We start from the raw sequence: 18,309 nt of genomic DNA on the forward strand, positions 1-18,309 counted from the left end.
TCTAATAGTGGGAAATAGGATAACTGTAGGATACACTTTCTATCTCTGAAGAGGAGTTGTTGCTCCATCCGTTATTTTTAGAAAGGGTTATCATAAAAGTTGTAAAACATTGAAAGAACCTACACTTCTGAACCAGTTCTTTTGCCATTAGTAACCCCTTGTTCTGGGGCTCAGCATGCAGAAGTGCACTGATACAAGAATGGTTGAGATATGGTTCCATTGAGTAATGGTTTCTCATTACTCTGTGGTGATATGTGGAGCTTTTCAGAGCAAATACAGAACAAATGTACTGTCTTTTAATCCTACACAGTGCCATATATTCCAACGGATTGCCTGATGAGTATTCCTTTCTAACTACTTTTCGGATGACTGGGGCCACACTTCAGAAATACTGGACTATTTGGCAGATTCAGGATTCTTCAGGAAAAGAACAAGTTGGAGTGAATCTCAATGGTCAAATGAAAAGTGTTGAGTTTTCTTATAAAGGAGCTGACGGAAGGCACCAAACAGCATCATTTTTACATTTGCCTTTCTTGTTTGACTCCCAATGGCACAAGCTTATGATAATTGTGGAAGCAAACAGTGTCACACTTTTTATTGACTGTATTAAAATAGAGTCCTTAAACATAAAACCAAAAGGGAAAATCAACACTGATGGCTTTGCTGTGCTTGGAAAACTTAAAAATAATCCTCAAATTTCAGTTCCGGTAAGTTTCAAAACCTTTTATTTCTTCTAAAAGTGTTTTACATTAAATATGGGGTTTTGTTTTGTGGAATGCATATTTAAATTATTTCTGAAAGCAGAAATGGCAGAAAATAACTCCTTGGCAGGTAAGTATTAGCTGTGTTTTTTTAAATTTTGCACTTATACCTTGTAAGTTAAGAGATGACCCAGGTTATGACTAAATTTCAATAATGAAAATTCCTAGACATCCCTGTTTTGTTACAACTTTGAAGTAAAAGAGTGAAGTGAGACATAATTTTAAACTATATGTCACACTGTTTGCAAAAAAAACGTGGACACAGCTTAACCAGTGTTCTGTAAATCTGAAAGGGAAAACACTACAACAAAAGAAGCATCTCATATTTCATCACCTCTGTATGTTTAGTTGCTGTATTGCACTGGATTGAAACCAGTTTTACATGAGAATGCCAGCAGAAAGCTGCCCCATGTGTCTGAAGGGATCTATCTAACATGCTGTTATAGATGTGGATGAGGAAATTTTAATAGCTGAAAGTTATACTAATTATGTTGAAAACAAGAGTTAGTCCTTGAAAATGTAATTAAAAATAATCAGCTGGAGCTGATAATGTGGAAATTAACATATTACAAATTAGCATATATATCTTAGCTTTGCTAACTGCCCTGAGCAATACTGATAGATGAATGGATAGGTGAGATGATGAAAATATTACACATTACATATATTCTATTCATGTAAGTAGGATGAAAAAGATTCTATACCAATACTGTTTTCCTCTTTGGAAAGATAGTTAGATTACACGCAGAGAAATCTATCTATATTAATGCAATAATTAATTAATGCAGTAATATCTATCAGTATTAATGCAATAATTTTACACACCTGGTATTCAGTGCTAGAGCAAACTGTGCCCTCAAGTTAGATGTAGAGTCATCCCTTTAAAAACGAGGAGGGTTCCTTTGCCTCTCGAAGTAGTGATTCCAAATGGCAGCTGACAAATGAGGAGAGAGATGTGGCATCAAGGTCACCTTGGCCTTCTGTTGGTACTTTGACTGACCTTTGGCCAGGATTAAAAAAGTGAGAAAAAGCAGAAGAGCAATTTGAAATCTTATCCTCTTTCCTCTCCAGCCTGTGTTTTGCAGAGACTTTCTCTTTTCAGCAAGGTATAAAAATGAGCAGCAGGGCTCTTCAGGCATTTGGTGGGGAAGTGTGTGGCATTAAGTTTTTCCTGGCCTGTGTCTAAGACTGTACATCTTTAGGCACCAGTGTGGAGCTATGGTAATTATAGGACAACCTCCTTTAAGGATGAAAGAACAAAATGGAATTAAATAATTTTTATAATTCGCCATTTATAATAAAAATATTTGTTTATAGCTTTAGCATGTTTCTGGGAAGATTTGGTTGTATGAAATATATTCTATGAGAAAAACCAAAATCTTTGCGTGAGTTAGGCTTTAAAACAAGGGTATGATGCACACATCTTGACAAAAAGAATAATGAAGCACTGGAACAAATTATCAGGGAAGACAGAAAGTAAGCATGACACCATATTCTTAAAATGAGTTTGGATGTCTAAAATTACACTTTATTTTAGACAGAACTGACTTAGGACTCACTTGACTGAATTGCATGGCCTGTGTTGGGAAGCCCAGAAAGGCAATGGTAGTGGTTCAACTTGATATTGCAATAATGTAGATTTAGGAAGCCCATATCCTCTGAAATGATGATAAAGGAATTACATAGTCAGATGGACTAGCAATTTTAAAATGTCTATTTATATTGCAGAAATTTCCGTTTTAGCCTGTGTGCATTATTTCTCCTTAAACTGACTAAATAAATCTATGTTTGGAGCTATTCTAGTCTTTAACTTGCTTGACTGTAAGTTTAAATATCTCAACAGTCTTGGTTATTTAATATGCCCTAGGCACAGCTTTTAATTTACTCCCAAGCATTGTTAAAGTATATTACTTCCAGTGGTAGAATTTTAAAAGGACATAAATTATGTGTTTCCTATTCTTTTTTGCAGCATTCTAGTGAGGACCCTATTTATCTTGCAGAATAGGTCAACTTCTCAGAGGTGCACTGTAACACATATAATTTTAAAAGGGATTCTTTATTGCTATTATTACTATGAGTGCCTAGGAGAATAATAGATAGAGTTCCATGCGTCTTGCCTTTCAGCATTTATAAAGATTTATTCCAGGATTTCTGGAATGCCTTATGGAGGACAAATTTTTACACAGATTCACAGCTGCATTTTATCATTTTTTTGATAAAATATCTCGAAGTTTTATCTTTTTATCTAAAAGTAATTAATATAATCCATTATAAACTCTAAGCAAGATGAGATTTAGCATAATTTCAAAACGGAACAGGAATTTAATTGCTAAATTACATGTTTTTCATAGGAAGGTAAGGGAGTTAATTTCTTCCTGCTCAAATTGTAACTTCTGTGAGATGATATAATTGCCTTAATTCCTGTGATTTCAGAGGCATTACCATGCTTTTTTCATAATAGATATTAAACACTTTGCTAGAAGGGAATCTTGGTCATTATTTAATTGACATTTAATGCTGCTAACTAGCTCAGGGAATCTACATGACTTGTAACATATAAGAGGAAGCTGCTTGTCAATATTTGTTTAACAGGGATTAACTTACACCATAGAACAGATTGTGTCTGTTTACTGTAAAAAGTCACATCTTGATTTTTTTTCACCCTGTGAAATTTCACATTCAGAAGGCTGAACCTTAGCTATGGAAAGCCAAATAACACCGGAATTGGCTGTAATGTTCAAAAGTTTTTAAAAAAAAGGTGCAAGGAGAAAGAAGCTCTAAAAAAACTATTTTGGAGATGTTGAAAAATGGATAAAACATGTTTAAAATAGCTCTGGAATAAGATGCATTTTAAATATATGTAATTTATTCTTGGTCACTTAAGATATGTACAAACAGTTGCCAGCAGACCTATCTTAGAACAAACATAGATGTCCTTGACAATGTATTGTAGAAAATCTCCACATGAAAAATTGTTTAGCTGAGTTGCACTTCCCCAGGAAGGGTGACTTCCCCTGGATCATCACCAAGCCAGCAATAGCCCCTATGGTACTGCTAAATGCATCCCTGAGACTGATTTTATACTGAAAATACTACCCTACATATTTTAGGTCTCATTTGCATTTTACCCAACCTTCACTTCTCTCAACTAAAACACTAATAAGACAACTGAATTATGTGGTTGATATTGAGATGTGCAAAGATGGTGGGCATTTGCAGGAATTTCTGTAGGACTTAAGGTGACAAAACAGTGAACAGTCAGACACAGTTAATTATATCTGTGCTGACTAAGAAATAAAGATGAAACAGAAATTCTGTAGGAATCCTGACAAATGTATGTCAGGAATACTGACCTATGAGTCTTAAACATTCTTTGTAGTTTAACTCCAGATAGCAACTAAGTCCCACACAGCCACTTGCTCACTCTACTCCATGGTGGGATGAGAATTGGGAAAGTAAAAGTAAGGAAACTTGTGGATTGAGATAAGGACACTTTAATAGGTAAAGCTCAAGCCATGCACACAGGCAAAGCAAAATGAGGAATTAATTCACCACTTTCCAGTGGGAGGCAGGTGTCCAGCCAGCTCTAGAAAAGCAGGGCTCCATCACATGTAACAGTGACTTGGGAAGACAAAGAGCATCACTTCAAACTCCCACTGCCCTTTCCTTCTTTTCCCAGCTTTATATTCTGAGCATGATGTTGTATGGTTTGGGATATCCCTTTAGTCTGTGGAATCAGCTATCCTGGCTGTGTCCCCTCCCAAGTCTTTGTGCACCCCCAGCCTCCTTGCTGATGGGGTGGGGTCAAGGGCAGAAAAGGCCTTGACTCTGTCCAAGCACTGCTCAGCAATAATAAAAACATCCCTGTGCTATCAACTCTGCTCCCAGCACAAATTCAAAACACAGCTCCATACCAGCTGCTGTGAAGAAAATAAACTCTACCTCAGGCAAAACCAGCACACCACCTTTGGGTTTAAAAGGTTACATTTTAATATCTTTGTTTATGATTACCCCTAAATTACCTGAGGTTCATTTCTGAAAACTTTATGACTGCACTTAATCCTTAATAACAGTGTATATTGATATCAGTAGAACACCTACATGAGATGTCTTCAAAATAATGGCATTCTTTAAATCATCTTAACATAACAAGATCATTGTGAAATACTGGCAAGGGAAAAGATACCTTGACAGCAAGGCTAGAACATATTTGCCCTTCTCTCACATCTCCTAAATCAATGGGAAGCCAGTCACATATTTTACTACCTTTCCACCAGAAGAGTTTAATTTTTAGTTTTTAAAAAAAGTTGAGAGGTTTCAGCTTCTGTTTTATATAGCCTCAAGGCAAACAGAGTTAGTTCTTTTCATAGCTGGTACAGAACTGTGTTTTGGATTTAGTGTGAGGATACTGTTAACACCTTACTCCTGTTTGGGCTGTTGCTATTGTATGGCTGCCTTGTAGTATTAAATTAGAATTAGTTCTTTCATATGTATATTATGGCACTCAATTGGCTATTATTATGATGGCTTGAAAATGAGGAGTGGATAAAGGAGGCAAAGAATTGGCTCACAGATGGTGGTGTCAGTTAACAGGAAAAAGAAAGAAGGGTACTCCTGTTGTGCTCCAGTCTCAGCACTCTGGAAACTGCGATGACTGCAAACAAACAGAATAGTAGAGATATGATAAAGAGGATTTCAGGAGTGGCAGCACCTCAGCCGGTTTATGCCCCCTCTTTAAAAGACCTCCACAGTTAGGGGTGGGGGAATGCAGGGCAAAGTACTGCTCCACCTATAGCTATTGACATTAAATACCTAGCGTTTAATTCTCTGCGTAGTGTGCCAATATTCCACCTCTTACACGCTCGGTCAGCGTGACCCCTGACCCGAATTAACACGATCTTTTCTCCTTTGCCAGTTCGAGATCCAGTGGATGGTGATCCATTGCGACCCCCTGCGACCCCAGCGCGAAGGCTGCGGCGAGCTGCCGGCTCGGGTGAGACACCTGTCCTGAGCTGGGCTGTGCTGTGCTGTGCTGTCCTGTCCTGTCCGCCGCTGCAGCCCGCGGGAGTCTCCTTTTTTTCTCCCCCTTCCTAGCCGGCGATGCTCTTTTTTACCATACCTGCCCGGTATTCGGTGCTTTTAGAAATCCAACCCCCTAGGGCAGCAGCAGCAGCCGCCGCCTCATTTTAACCCTTCCGTGACTTGCTGTCTGCCTCGCCGCTGGCGGGCTGCTCGGCTGGGCCCCTACGGGCGCTGTGCCTGGCAGGCGGAGGGGCTGTCGCGGCCGCCCCCCGGCATCGCCGCCGCCGCCGCACCGGGAACGTGCGGCGGGGGGACCCGCGGGCGCGGCGGGGTCGGTGTCCGACCCGACAGCAGCGGGGCAAAGGGTTAAGGCGCTGCTGGCGCTCCGTCCTCGCTTGCCCGGCCGCCAGCCTTCCTCCAATCCCCGCGACCCTGCCCAGGGCCGGGCCGCAGCCGGGAGGGGCTCCGGCCGCGCTCACCTTTCGCCCGCCCGCCCCGGCAGCCGCAGGCTGCTCCCTCCATCCATGGCCCGGCGCCTCCTGCCCCTGGGGCTTTTCCTACAGGCGCTTTGCCTCGGCCTGGCTCAAGTAAGTTTGTTCTAACTTTGTCTCTGCTTTATTGTTTTTTATGTTTCCTCTCTCGCAGGTTACCCAGACGGGAATCGAGGTAAGTGCGAGGGAGCGGACGGAGCTCGGGGTGCCGGTGCAGAGGGACCGAAGGCTGCTCTGCCGTGCCCTGGCGCCGACTCGCCGGAGGGCGCTTGTCCCGTGTCCCCCCAGCAGCCGCGGGTGACGCGGCAGAGGCGAGCTGACCGCAGGGCAGTGGTACCGCCTGTGCGCCTGCCTGCCGAGCACAGGGCACGTAACACCGGCGGGGCTTGAGCTCCACATGCAGCTACCGCTGGACGGAATATTTCTGGGAATTCTGGTGTGCGGAGGAAATGTGTCCAGAGAAGCAGCGCTGTGGGAACCAAGGGCCCGGGGCAGCCTCCAGCTCACAGAGCCCCGTTGTGGGGCCGCGGGCAAAGCTCACTCCAAGGAGAACAGAGCCCCCCATTATAGGCACAGAGACCTGGAGCTGCCTTTCCCTGAGTTTCCACAGGCTGGCGGCGCCTGCTACCTCCCCCCGGGAGCCCGGCGCTTGGAGAAAGCGCCTCTGTAGATATTAATGTAATCCCGAGGAGCCAGGGGAAACTGCTGAGCCTGGCAGTGAAGCAGAGGTGTTTTAAATTTTCGTTGCTAGTACGAACTCTCAGGAAAACTGTCTCTTTTGTGTTGGCAGAAAGAGTAATTAGTGTAGTGAATTTCCGTATTCGATTGGCAAAGATCACTTTCATTTCTGCCACCCTGTCATTGCCATGGGGCATTCAGATCCTGCTGCGTGGGGAGCGGAGCCCACCTGGCCCTGGCAGCATTGTGGACACAGGGGAGTGGCTGGGCCCAGGGAGGGCGCTTTAACACCTTCCCCATTCCTTTGGTGAGGACGGTGTTGCCAGTCAAAATAGGATATAGGGCCTATGATATACATGGGGTGAGAATGCAGGTCCTTGTCACAGCTGTGACTCCTTACTACCCATAGCCTCTAAATGTGCTAGTCCCCACAGAATGGCTCCATGACTTGCCAGGCTCTAATTGCTCCTTTTTTTTTTTACTCCTTTTCAGAGAGGCCCCCCTGGTCCACCAGGCCCCCCAGGTCCACCAGGGCCACCAGGAGTTCCCGGCATTGATGGCATTGATGTAAGTGTTTCCCATGCCCAGCCTAGTAAATAAGAAATGTTTTGAGCTGTATCTGCATTGTCTGACAGCCTTTGATCTTCAGGAGTTTGAATTTGGCTGCAGATACATGAAGGAATTGATGGGTCTCATGCTCTGTAGTAGGCTGGAGTGAGTGAGGGAAGCAGATTTTCAGATTATCTTTGGCATAGAAAACTCAGGATTATTTATTTTGTGTAATCAGCATCATATGCTGTGATTATCTGCCATTAATGGGGTGTAAGGGTCTTATAAATCTAATCTCAAAAGGGATTACATAGTGATGCCCACTCATACTAAATTATGATAAGGATTTGTGGCATTATTCCTGATAGGAGCTACTACATATGCTCCCTTGATTCCTGTCAGAAGTTTCTCTGATGATTTCTGTTAGTCTGTAATAGAAATTACGTGGATTTAAGATTTATTTTCTACAATAAGAGTTCAGGATTATTTCTGATAATGTGTAAACCAGTGATTTTCATGAAAGACCATAAAAGATTGTTGTAGTTCTGACTAATACCTTCCTTTTCATATCTTGGTAGGGGGAGAGAGGCCCAAAGGGCCCCCCTGGTCCACCGGTAAGTGATTTCAGCTACTTTTCATTTGCTTCTGCTAGAGAAGAAATGTTGATTTTTGTTTCTGCTTCCCTCTGTGAAACATGCTTAACTGTCCATTTAAATCCTGAAGGGTCCAGATGGGGATGCAGGCAAACCAGGATCCCCTGGGTTGCCTGGAGAGCCGGGAGCTGATGTGAGTACAATTGATTTTCTAGAATTTTCTTTGTTTGTTTTCTTCAAGAATAAATAAATAAAGCACGAGGGCTGTCGGTGCTGCCACCTGGCCCTGCAGAGGGCACTGGGCAGTGGTCTCAGGGACGACTCATACTGTGGCCTCTGGAAGCCACCTCTGGTCAAAGGGCAGAGCTGCGAGGGCATGAGGAAGATCTGCTGATGCATCTTCCTGTCCTGTGCAAAATAATAGAGAAGACTGAAGTTTCAACATCATCTAGTGTTGATGGCCTGTTAGGTCATACCTCTTGAATAAGTTTGTGGCTATAAAAATGCCTTCAAACATTTTTTTGGAAACTTAATATATTTCTCTCTTTTGAGAGCACTGTTAAAAAGCACTTCTTGTTATGAAGCAAGATTGTTGCATTAGTACTTAGATGTTATGCCAGGAGGTAGGCAAACTTATGTTTAATTTACAAAAGCTTTTAAAATTTTAAAAATTTAAAATATCATAAATAAATATTATATACCATAAAACAGTGTGTTAGAGGGCATTGCAAATTATTTAAATGAAAAAGCCTAGTATATATTTAAGGTTGCAATGCTGTTAGAGGTTAATATTTAATTTGCTCTTGGGAAGAGATTTAGTGGACATGGAGCTGGAAGAGTCTTTAATTAAACTGTTCAAATTGTAAGAGGAAATGGGCTTTGTGAGTGACATCTTATACCACTTCACATCTTCCAAAAAAAATACAGGCCCACAACCCCTATAAGCAGATCTTTAAAAGTCATTGCCTCTTATAATTTTCACTTAAGGCATAGTTTTATTTTCCTTACCAAAATTAATGGGAACACAATCACATGAAACAGAACACACTAAACTCAGCTCAGCTTTTGGTATCTGTTCACACTTGTATATTCCCTCATATTAGTGGATGAGTGAAAAATGTAATACTAGAGTACAGTCGTTTGAAATATTGAAACTTTTTTATTTTCACTTGAAGAAAAAAAAGGAGACCTTATTGTACTTCCACTGTGCATTCAACCTTTAATTGGTGTTTTAGATTTATAATACCTTCTGTGTTTAATTGGTGAGGCAGTTCTGACTTTTTAAATTGCATTTTATTTGAAAAATTATTTCAGTGTCAGGTTTAATAGACTGTAAAAAGGTACTTTACAGTAATTGCTTGTAATGATCATGTAAGCTTTCAAAATCAAATTGTCGGAACAATTGTGTGAACACTGACTTGCTGGAAGCATACCAAAAAAAGTGGAAGTGTACAAAAAAAAAAAAAAAAGTAATAAATGTAAAAGAAAAGCTTTTCTGGATATCAGGAAATTTCTAAACCATATAAGCTGACTATAAAATCGGAAACAAAAGGACAAATAAGAACTCCAAATGAATTCCTGGTTATAATACCATGGTTAGTTTTTAATTTTAGCCAGATAGACAAGTTCAAAGGGTAAATTTAAATTCGGCCTGGCAGCTTTCTGGGTTTTTGTTTTATGTTGTTGTTGTCAATGAAACTTTTATTTGAAATGGACAACACTGACAGTTTTGGTTTTAACCTTAGCCATGAAATAAATTCATCAATCTCCTATTAAGAGAGAGATTTAATTAATCGTGTTATTTAATTGTGATATAGCTGAGTAATTCTTGAAGATATGTATCACAGGCACTGATATTTGTCACTAGAAGCTAGCACTTTGAACTTGTGCAGTTCTATCTGCACATGTAAATAAATATTTGGATTGCAAGGCTTCTGCAGTTACTAATCTCATTTAATAGTCTCGTTTTACCATGTTGTATAATGTTTTTTGTTGTGATTAAGAAAAACACATAACCCTTGAATTAACATTGTATAACTTACTTCCAAAGGGATTCACAGGACCTGATGGCTCACGTGGACCCCCAGGACCAAAAGGACAGAAGGTAGGAACAAAATTATTCATGAAATGATGGATTTTTTTTAAAGCAGCATTTTTGTTTGTCTCTATATGACTAATAAGATGCTGCAGCCTTTCTTACAATCCTAACATACCTATGGAATACACATGTTCTGGGCCCTTTTCACACAGCACAAAGAAGGTTTCATTCCCACAGCCAGCAGTAAGGAATGGTGGCTGGCATCACATTGTTGACATTAAGGTTGAGCATCTTCAGTAAAGTTGAGACCCTTTCCATCTTGTATTACAATTGTGCCATTGTAATCTGCAGTGTGAACCAGCCCAGTGAAACCTGACTTCATCATCAATTAAACAAATTAAATATAAATCAGAAGTCAGAGTAACAAGCATGCTTGAGTTTTTGGGGGGTGGGGGAATAAAAGGCCAGAGGCTGTATCTTTTTAATACTGAGAAAATCTTGCCTTTCTATCAAGTCTTACTGAAACCAGCATAGCATTAATGAAGTGAATAATACTTGCAGACTATGTCCACTAAATTATATCCTCCAAAAGGTGAGAGAACATCTTCCTGTGTATTGTCTACAAAACTTGATGCTAATGCCTCTTAAAACCTCATTTTTTATCTTTTAAAGGGGGAGCCAGGGCAGCCGGGTGCTCGTGGACTTCCAGTAAGTAATGCATTTAGTACACAAAGAGGATTTTTACATCTTAAGTATTATTATGAAGGCTTCTTACCACTAAATGTAGTGAAGAAAAGTCCAAAACTATTTCTGAGGTTTCAAAGAACTCATAAGTTACAAAAGCAGTACTTTAGGGAACAGTTTTGTCTTTAAGCGTGCAAATATTGCTGAAAGTTTATGTTTGGTTTGTATGCTGTAGAAAAGAAAGGAGCATGTGTGATGGAGTCCCAAGTTTTGGACTTACACCATTCTTTTCCATCTCTGTGAAAATGCTATAGAGATGAGAGAGCCCATGCTTCATTTGCATATGGGAGTCTACAGTTATTCCTGTTTTCAACCTCTTGCCATGTGTTTAAATGGCATCACTGAAGTGTAAATTCTGTGAGACTCCTTGTGCTATTTGGCAGTTCTGTATGAAAACAGGCCAAAATATCAGAAAGGGTACTGTTCCAGTTAGCACACAGATGGATCTAACATCCATTTTTAGGGGCTGAAAGTAATTGTAAGTTTTAGGAGTTTTGCTGGTAGAAGAAGGGAATGATGGTTGGCATGTAGGAATTTAGCTTAGGAAAAAACCTCAAGGAAGATGAGTAAATAACAAGATGACTAGAATAAATTACAATAAGAATGAATATAATTAAAATTTAATGAAAAATTAGATTTAATTTGGAGAAATTATTTAAATTAAATAGAAGGGGCATGGTATTCCAGTATAACACTCCTTGTGTATTTGTATTTTTGACCTTTTCCTATTAACTCTCATTAAATTTATATTTAATAATTATTTTGATAGTTGGCCAAAGAGAAAATGATAAAGGTATTCTTGAAGGTGTGACATTATAGACATGTTAAAACTCAAGATAAATCACTTTGTGGACACTTTAATTTTCATGGATGCTCATTCTTACCTGAATATTTGGAAAATAGATCCTATAATGGCTGGCTGGTCTGCAGGCTCAATATATGAGTTGAATTTACTCACAGAAAATAGCAGAATTGAGGTAGCTTCTAGGTAGACTGAAACCCCTACATTTTTCTGGTAGAGGCTTGAGGTGATTTTCTTTTTTTTTTTTTCCCCTTTTTTTTTTTTTTTTTTTTTTTTTTTTTTTTTTTTTTTGCTTTGTTTTGTTTTTGATGTCAACTAGATGTGGAAATAATTTCTGGTTTATATGCCATGCACATTACAACATCTAGCTGCAAAGAAGAGGTAGTTAAACTCCGTCAGGTGTTTTTGCTCAGATGATATGGGAAAAAATGATTGGAGGGATGGACCACCTATCCTATGAGGAAAGGCTTAGAATATTGTGATTGTTCAGCCTAGAAAAGACATGGCTTGGGGATGACCTAATTGCAGCCTTCCAGTACCTGAAGGGACCCTACAAGAGAGCTGGAGAGAGGGTTTTTAAAAGGGTATGTGGTGGCAGGACAAGGGGAAATGGTTTCAAACTGGAAGAGAGTAGGTTTAGATTAGATACTAGGAAGAAATTCTTTGGTGTGGGGGTGCTTAGGCACTGGAACAGGTTGCCCAGAGAAGATTTGGATGTCCCATCCTTGGAAGTGTTTACGGCCAAGTTGGATGGGGCTCTGAGCACTCGGGTCTAATGGAAGGTGTCCCTACTCATGGCAATTTGAACTAGGTGATCTTTAGTCTCCCTTCCAAAAAAAGCCATTCTGTAATTTTATGATAGGAGAAAATGGGGAAATAAAACTGAATTGCTGAAATACTTCAATAAAGTACTGGGGCATTTTAGCCTGTCAACTGAAAGAAAAACTGAATTGGGGAAAACGTACATAATTTTAGCTCACCTCTTACAGAATAATGCAAGAACAATTAATTTAAGACCTTGCAGAATAAGTGTGTGCATAAAACATGTATAAAGAGGGTTAATCTCAGTTCGGAGGTAGAGACGTTAATTTGGGAAAGCAGGAAACTGGACCAACTTGTCAAGGTAGAATGCTGATTCTTTTCAGAGCAGCAGGACTTTTGTCACCATATTTTGAGGCTGTAAAAGCAATAAATCTGATAAGATTTTGGACCATTGTTCAAAGCTGAGTGATTTTGTTTGCCCTGAGACTTTCAATCCTAAGGTGGTAACGCTTCAGTGAACCTCAGTAGGAATTGCCTTTGGAGTTGTTCTGCCTCTGCTTAATAAGCAACTGAAGCTTGTATTCTCAGGTGAATCCACAGGAATATTTATAATGAGGAAAGGAGAATTCCAATTTATTTAAAGGAAGAGAGAGGATGGATATACTTAGTCTACTCATGTCATTACCCTTGTACTTAAGATTTATCCTTAGACCTCACATGTTAGGAAAAAAGCCTAGTGATTGATTTTGTAGCTCCATAGTTGGCTAACCCATACATGCTGAGTCCATATTGAGAGATTAATGCTCAAAATAAATCTTCCATGAAAGCATATATAAATGCAATTTTCCCTCTGATGAATGGCTGTATGCTACTGAAGAAATTGTGCAGCTACTGGAATATTCTCAAAATGGCCAGCACTGGTCATCTGACCTTTAGTGAGATTATACCTACTAACAAAATCCACAAAAATGAAAAAACCAAACCACAACAACAAACCCCATAACCCCTCTACCTAAACAAACAAAAGACTCCCTGTAGAACCCAACAAAACCCATCCAAACAAAACAAACAAAAAACCCAAGTAGAAATGGTAGTGCTGGAGTGCAATTGTTCTCATTTTCAGATTCAGAGACTTTTGAAAAGCTCGTACTACAAATGTAGTAAGCTGTTTAACCTTTGCACTTCTTTGGTTTGATCCATGAATACTCATTTACCAGAAACATAGTGAGCACAATTATGAATCTGCATACTGTCTACATGATTAATTGAGTGCTTAGGTGTAATTATGCACTGCTTTGAATACTGTCAGCGGCTTTTTGCAAGTGGAGTAGTCCCTGGATAGTTACCCAAAGACTTCATTTTTCACAAAACCTCTTGCTTAAGTTGTTAAAATGCTCAATGCAAACAGAAAATCAGAAGCCTTGGGTACAATACTAATTAGTTTTTAATTATTATCACTGTTTTTCATGCTCCTCTAGTGATATTTATCTGCCAAGTTAGGACTGCTGGTTATCTTCAAGAATGCATATTAAGGACATAAAGTTTTATATACAGTGTTTGCTTCTCTGCTTCTGTCACCTTTTCTTCCCAGAATGTACCCTGACAATCTTCAGTTATCATCCCCTTTTTTTACATTTTTTCCTGTTTCATCATTTTGCTTTAATTTATTCTCTTTGTCTCATCTCTTTGGCGGATAATTTTTCAAAGGACAAGATTACAAAGTTCTTAGAATTCTTGTGATTGATTCAAGTAATATTTTTGTTCAAGTAATTTAAATATGCTGATCTCTCTGACGTGTCCTGGTAGATGGACCTGGGGCTGTTACATTAAGTGCATGTATTGCACTCTTCAGTCCATTCTCTCTTTTAGTTCCCTCTACCTTTTCTGTGAGCTGATATTTTCCTAGTGGTTTACACATGTGGTGTATGGGTAGGACTATGCGTATTTAGTGACAGAGAATTTGAAAATATTTAAGGTCTACTAAAACACAGTGTCCAGCACAGGGTACACTTGCAAACACTAGGCTCTTTGTGGTGGATGGCAGGGGTACTTACCAGATTGCAGGGTAGGTGCCTCTGAGGCAGGGGATTGCAGACTCTGGGTTGCTGGCCAGGCCTGTGCACTCCATGTGCTCCGTGGGTCAGATGAGCACCCCAGGCTGTGTGGAGAAGTTTTCCCTTTAGGACACAGACAGAGGAAGGAACATGGGCAGCTGGTTGGGACAGGAACTGCTGAACAGCTCTGTTTATGTCCTTACTGATGATTGCCCTGGAGCTGCTCTCAGCTTTGCAACTTGGTCAGCTTGTAGGGAGTTCATGGCCAGAAGGGTGGAGTAGCTGTGTGAGGAGGCATTGATTGCTGGGGGAGAGTCCCTGCTTTTTGCTAGGAAGGTGAAGAGATGCAGTAGAGTGGCCAGAGGAGGGGACAGCCTTCTCCTGGGCTGTTGTGTAGGCTGGGCACAGTGGCTGTAGCTGCTTCTTTTGGTATCATTGACCTTCCTTGCCTCTGTTAGGGGCTGTGTTAGGAAAGGGTACTCCAATGAAACCTGCAAGCAGGTGGTTTCCTTCTTTTAGAGGCAGGGGATATTTTAATAATTTTAATATTGAATATGTGATGCAGTGATAGTTTGATTTGTGTAGTCAAATATAGATAGGCATAATATGATGAATTGTAGCAAGGAAGCGTGAAGCAATAGCAAAGGGATTATTGTAGGTTATGCAAGCTTACTTTCTGCTGTGTATTAAATGGTTAAAATGGAATGATTCTGTTGAATGCTTGAAATTTTCCTTGTGTTATACTGACTTTTCTAAACAGTTTTACAAATACAGCCCTGGATTGATATTCTGTGGCTTTTTTACTCACATTCAGCCCAGGTGCCTGATTACTTCAAATCTCCCGAATATTTAAGTATATTTGGGATTTTGTATTTTAGTATTTCATACATATCACTGACACTGTTCTCCATAAAATTTTCCATTTGCTTTAATAATGCAAGACCGAGTGATCTGTTTTCTTAGAGGGAGTATATCATCCAAATAGACAGAAACACATTTGTATCTTGGACACTTCTTGTTAAAATGATTGAGAACAACACTGATGGCAGATGTAAACAGCAGAAGTTTGGTGTTCTTTCTCATTACCAAAAAAATGTAAGTTTAATGGATTTAGGCCTCAGGGAAACAAGTTCACTTTTATTATCAATGCAAATGTAGAAGGAAACCAAATTTAGAAGGAAATTATTATAGCATAGATATGTTTATCATGGTACTTGATAATTAGTTAAACACAAAGCCTTTAATGTCTTCATTCCCTTGTGGGAGTATATATGTTTATAAATATGTGTAATGATACTGCAAGGCAAATTAATCAGTAATTTAATATTCTCTACTGACACTGATTACCTATTAATAAAATTGATTTTTAACAGTAGTTAAACAAGTTTTCAAAGCGATTTGGCAGAATCAAGTGAGGGCTTTTTACACCTTTTTTTTTCTGAAATACTCTATTCTTGGAAAACAGCTTTACTAGGTTTGCAATCCTCCCCATATTTCTGATCTCTTTTTTTCATATTTCACAGGGCAAGGGGCTTCTTGGACCACCTGTAAGTATCAATTTTACAATTCATAAATATATTGTTCAATGAATCTGCTTGAAAATTTAATAAAGCTATTATACTGTAATTAAAAGTAATTCAGTGAAAAAAAGAGATGGTTTTATCCTGATGTTCTATGTCTATTATGTATGTTTTCTTCAGCTACCCCTGAGGTGTAGGTCTATGGTATATGGGGCAAGAATACTGGTATCTGAAGGCATGTTTTTTTTTTTTTTTTTTTTTTTTTTTTTTTTTTTTTTTTTTTGTAAGATTTACATGTTCTCAGTCCTTGGATGTTTGTAATATAGATGTTATATGGTATAAAAATACTATTTACCTTGGTTGTTGCAGGGTCCAGCTGGTGCAGCAGGACTTCCCGGGGAAGTAGGTCTTGCTGGTCCACCTGTAAGTACTACTGTGTTTGCTGAAAATGCAGGTTTATTCAATTGCTACAAGGTACTTAAAGAAAAAATGGGCCATCTAAATACTATTTGGACAATCATAGCATTTTCAAACCTTTTTTTTCCTCTGCAGTGATTACTGGTAGAAGAAGGATTATGTTTGAAGCTCATCACAAATAAGAATAATGTGTAGCACAAAGTCAGGGCCACCTGTCAGATTAGAGTTAAATGTTTCAGAGTGTCCCATACTCTACATCTCTTATTCAAGAAAAGCTGAAATCAAAAAGCAGACCTGGCAGAAATACAGGAAATGTAAACCTTGACTACTTAAACTACTGATTTTCATTTGCATAGCAGTGAACATGGCAATTCAGTATTTCTTCTCTGTCTCACTTTAAGTGTGGCTCCATCTATTGACCTTACTGCTGAACTGTGCGCTCAGTTTTGCCACACTTGCATTTTGACACCGCACTTTACTGAAATGGAAGCAGAAACCTATTGGTACTTTTCTACTTGAAATCTGAAATAGCATTAAAATTTTGTTTAATAAGACCTACTTTTAAATGCAATTATATAAATGAATTAAAGAAGAATATTAAAACCTGCAAATTTGCTTCAGAAGATGATCCATCTAGCTCACTGTCTTGTCTGTAGGAGGGGCAAGAATGGAAACCAAGGGAAGTGTACAGGCTATTTATAAAATGGCATTTTTCTGTCATACTGGCACACATTCTGGAAGTTAGTTGGTAGTTCAGAGACTGTCTGAATCAGAAATCATGTCTGTAATGCCTTTTCAAAAGCTGCATGTGAGGCTATCTCCATTAATGCAGTCAGTATCTGAATCTATTTATATCCCTAGCCTCCACAATACATTGTTATGATGAGTCCCACAATGAAATTATGCATTACATGGAAAGGAATGGCTCTCATGTTTTGAGATTTAATAATTTTTCTATATTAATCTTGTTTATTGCATTTATGACTTAGTGAAATGTAAAAAGTAATATTGAAAAGACAGTATTAAGTTAAAAGCTGGTCTCTGTCCAATTATTAAAACTATTTTAATTACAAACCTTCAAAAAATAATTTGCAGAGGTTTTACATTGTCTTTACTTATGAGAGCACTCAGCATCAAAATTTCACAAACAGGAAAAAATTCTAACTTGGTAAATTCCTCTTGTGCTTTGAAAAAAGTGGATTTTTCTCCTCTATCTACTTTTTCCAGTTACTAAATTCTTTTTGTTCATGTCTTAATAGCAGTTATAGAGGAGGAGTGCATAGATGATCCTGTGGTCAGATGTTTCAGATTTCTAAAGCAGGCAAAAATGTTTTGGTTTTCTTGTGACTCCTATTTCACAACATGGCTGCCATTCTACTGAAAAAAATAGTTTCCCCATTCTTTTCTGGGAGCCATGTTGTGGGTTGATGTTTTAACTGCCTACCCAGTCTGTCCTTCTGTAGCCACTTAATTTCTCACTGTTGCTGTGTGCTCTGATTATTTGACTGCTGGTTGTTATTACTACTATCAATCAACTAAATTATTTTACCCTTTTTAAGGGAGATCCAGGAAAAAGAGGACCACCAGGGCTACCAGGACCTCCAGGTCCTCCAGTAAGTGATATGTTTAATATGTGCTTACATCTGAATTTTGTGTTGTTGCTGCTTGAACAAAACTTCTCCCCAAGTTCGACAGCTGAATACTGACTCTAGGATATCAGAAAGATTTTGATCTTCCAGTTAGAAAGCAAGTTTCCACTCTTGATGGTTATAAAAAGGTAGTTTGAAATGCAAATTTTGTAACTTTCGTCATGATGCCTTCCCATTTCTGTAAACTGCAAATACACAGGTTTTAAATTCCTCTGTGAATCATAATACT

General features: G+C 39.1%; 1 protein-coding gene across 1 annotated transcript in view; it reads left to right on the forward strand.

Moving 5' to 3' along the window:
- COL9A1 (collagen type IX alpha 1 chain) overlaps positions 1–18,309 on the forward strand; it is a 62,040-nt gene that overhangs the window by 8,939 nt on the left and 34,792 nt on the right. Inside the window, exons 5-15 of the mRNA XM_053938093.1 lie at positions 311–707; positions 5,677–5,754; positions 6,429–6,449; positions 7,445–7,519; positions 8,080–8,115; positions 8,225–8,287; positions 10,145–10,198; positions 10,805–10,840; positions 16,018–16,041; positions 16,384–16,437; positions 17,991–18,044. Coding sequence (XP_053794068.1) covers positions 311–707; positions 5,677–5,754; positions 6,429–6,449; positions 7,445–7,519; positions 8,080–8,115; positions 8,225–8,287; positions 10,145–10,198; positions 10,805–10,840; positions 16,018–16,041; positions 16,384–16,437; positions 17,991–18,044 — 892 coding nt within the window. The remainder of the gene's footprint in view (positions 1–310; positions 708–5,676; positions 5,755–6,428; positions 6,450–7,444; positions 7,520–8,079; positions 8,116–8,224; positions 8,288–10,144; positions 10,199–10,804; positions 10,841–16,017; positions 16,042–16,383; positions 16,438–17,990; positions 18,045–18,309) is intronic.

This window comes from Vidua chalybeata, chromosome 3 (genome assembly GCF_026979565.1).
Source record: "Vidua chalybeata isolate OUT-0048 chromosome 3, bVidCha1 merged haplotype, whole genome shotgun sequence".
Lineage (NCBI taxonomy): Eukaryota > Metazoa > Chordata > Aves > Passeriformes > Viduidae > Vidua > Vidua chalybeata.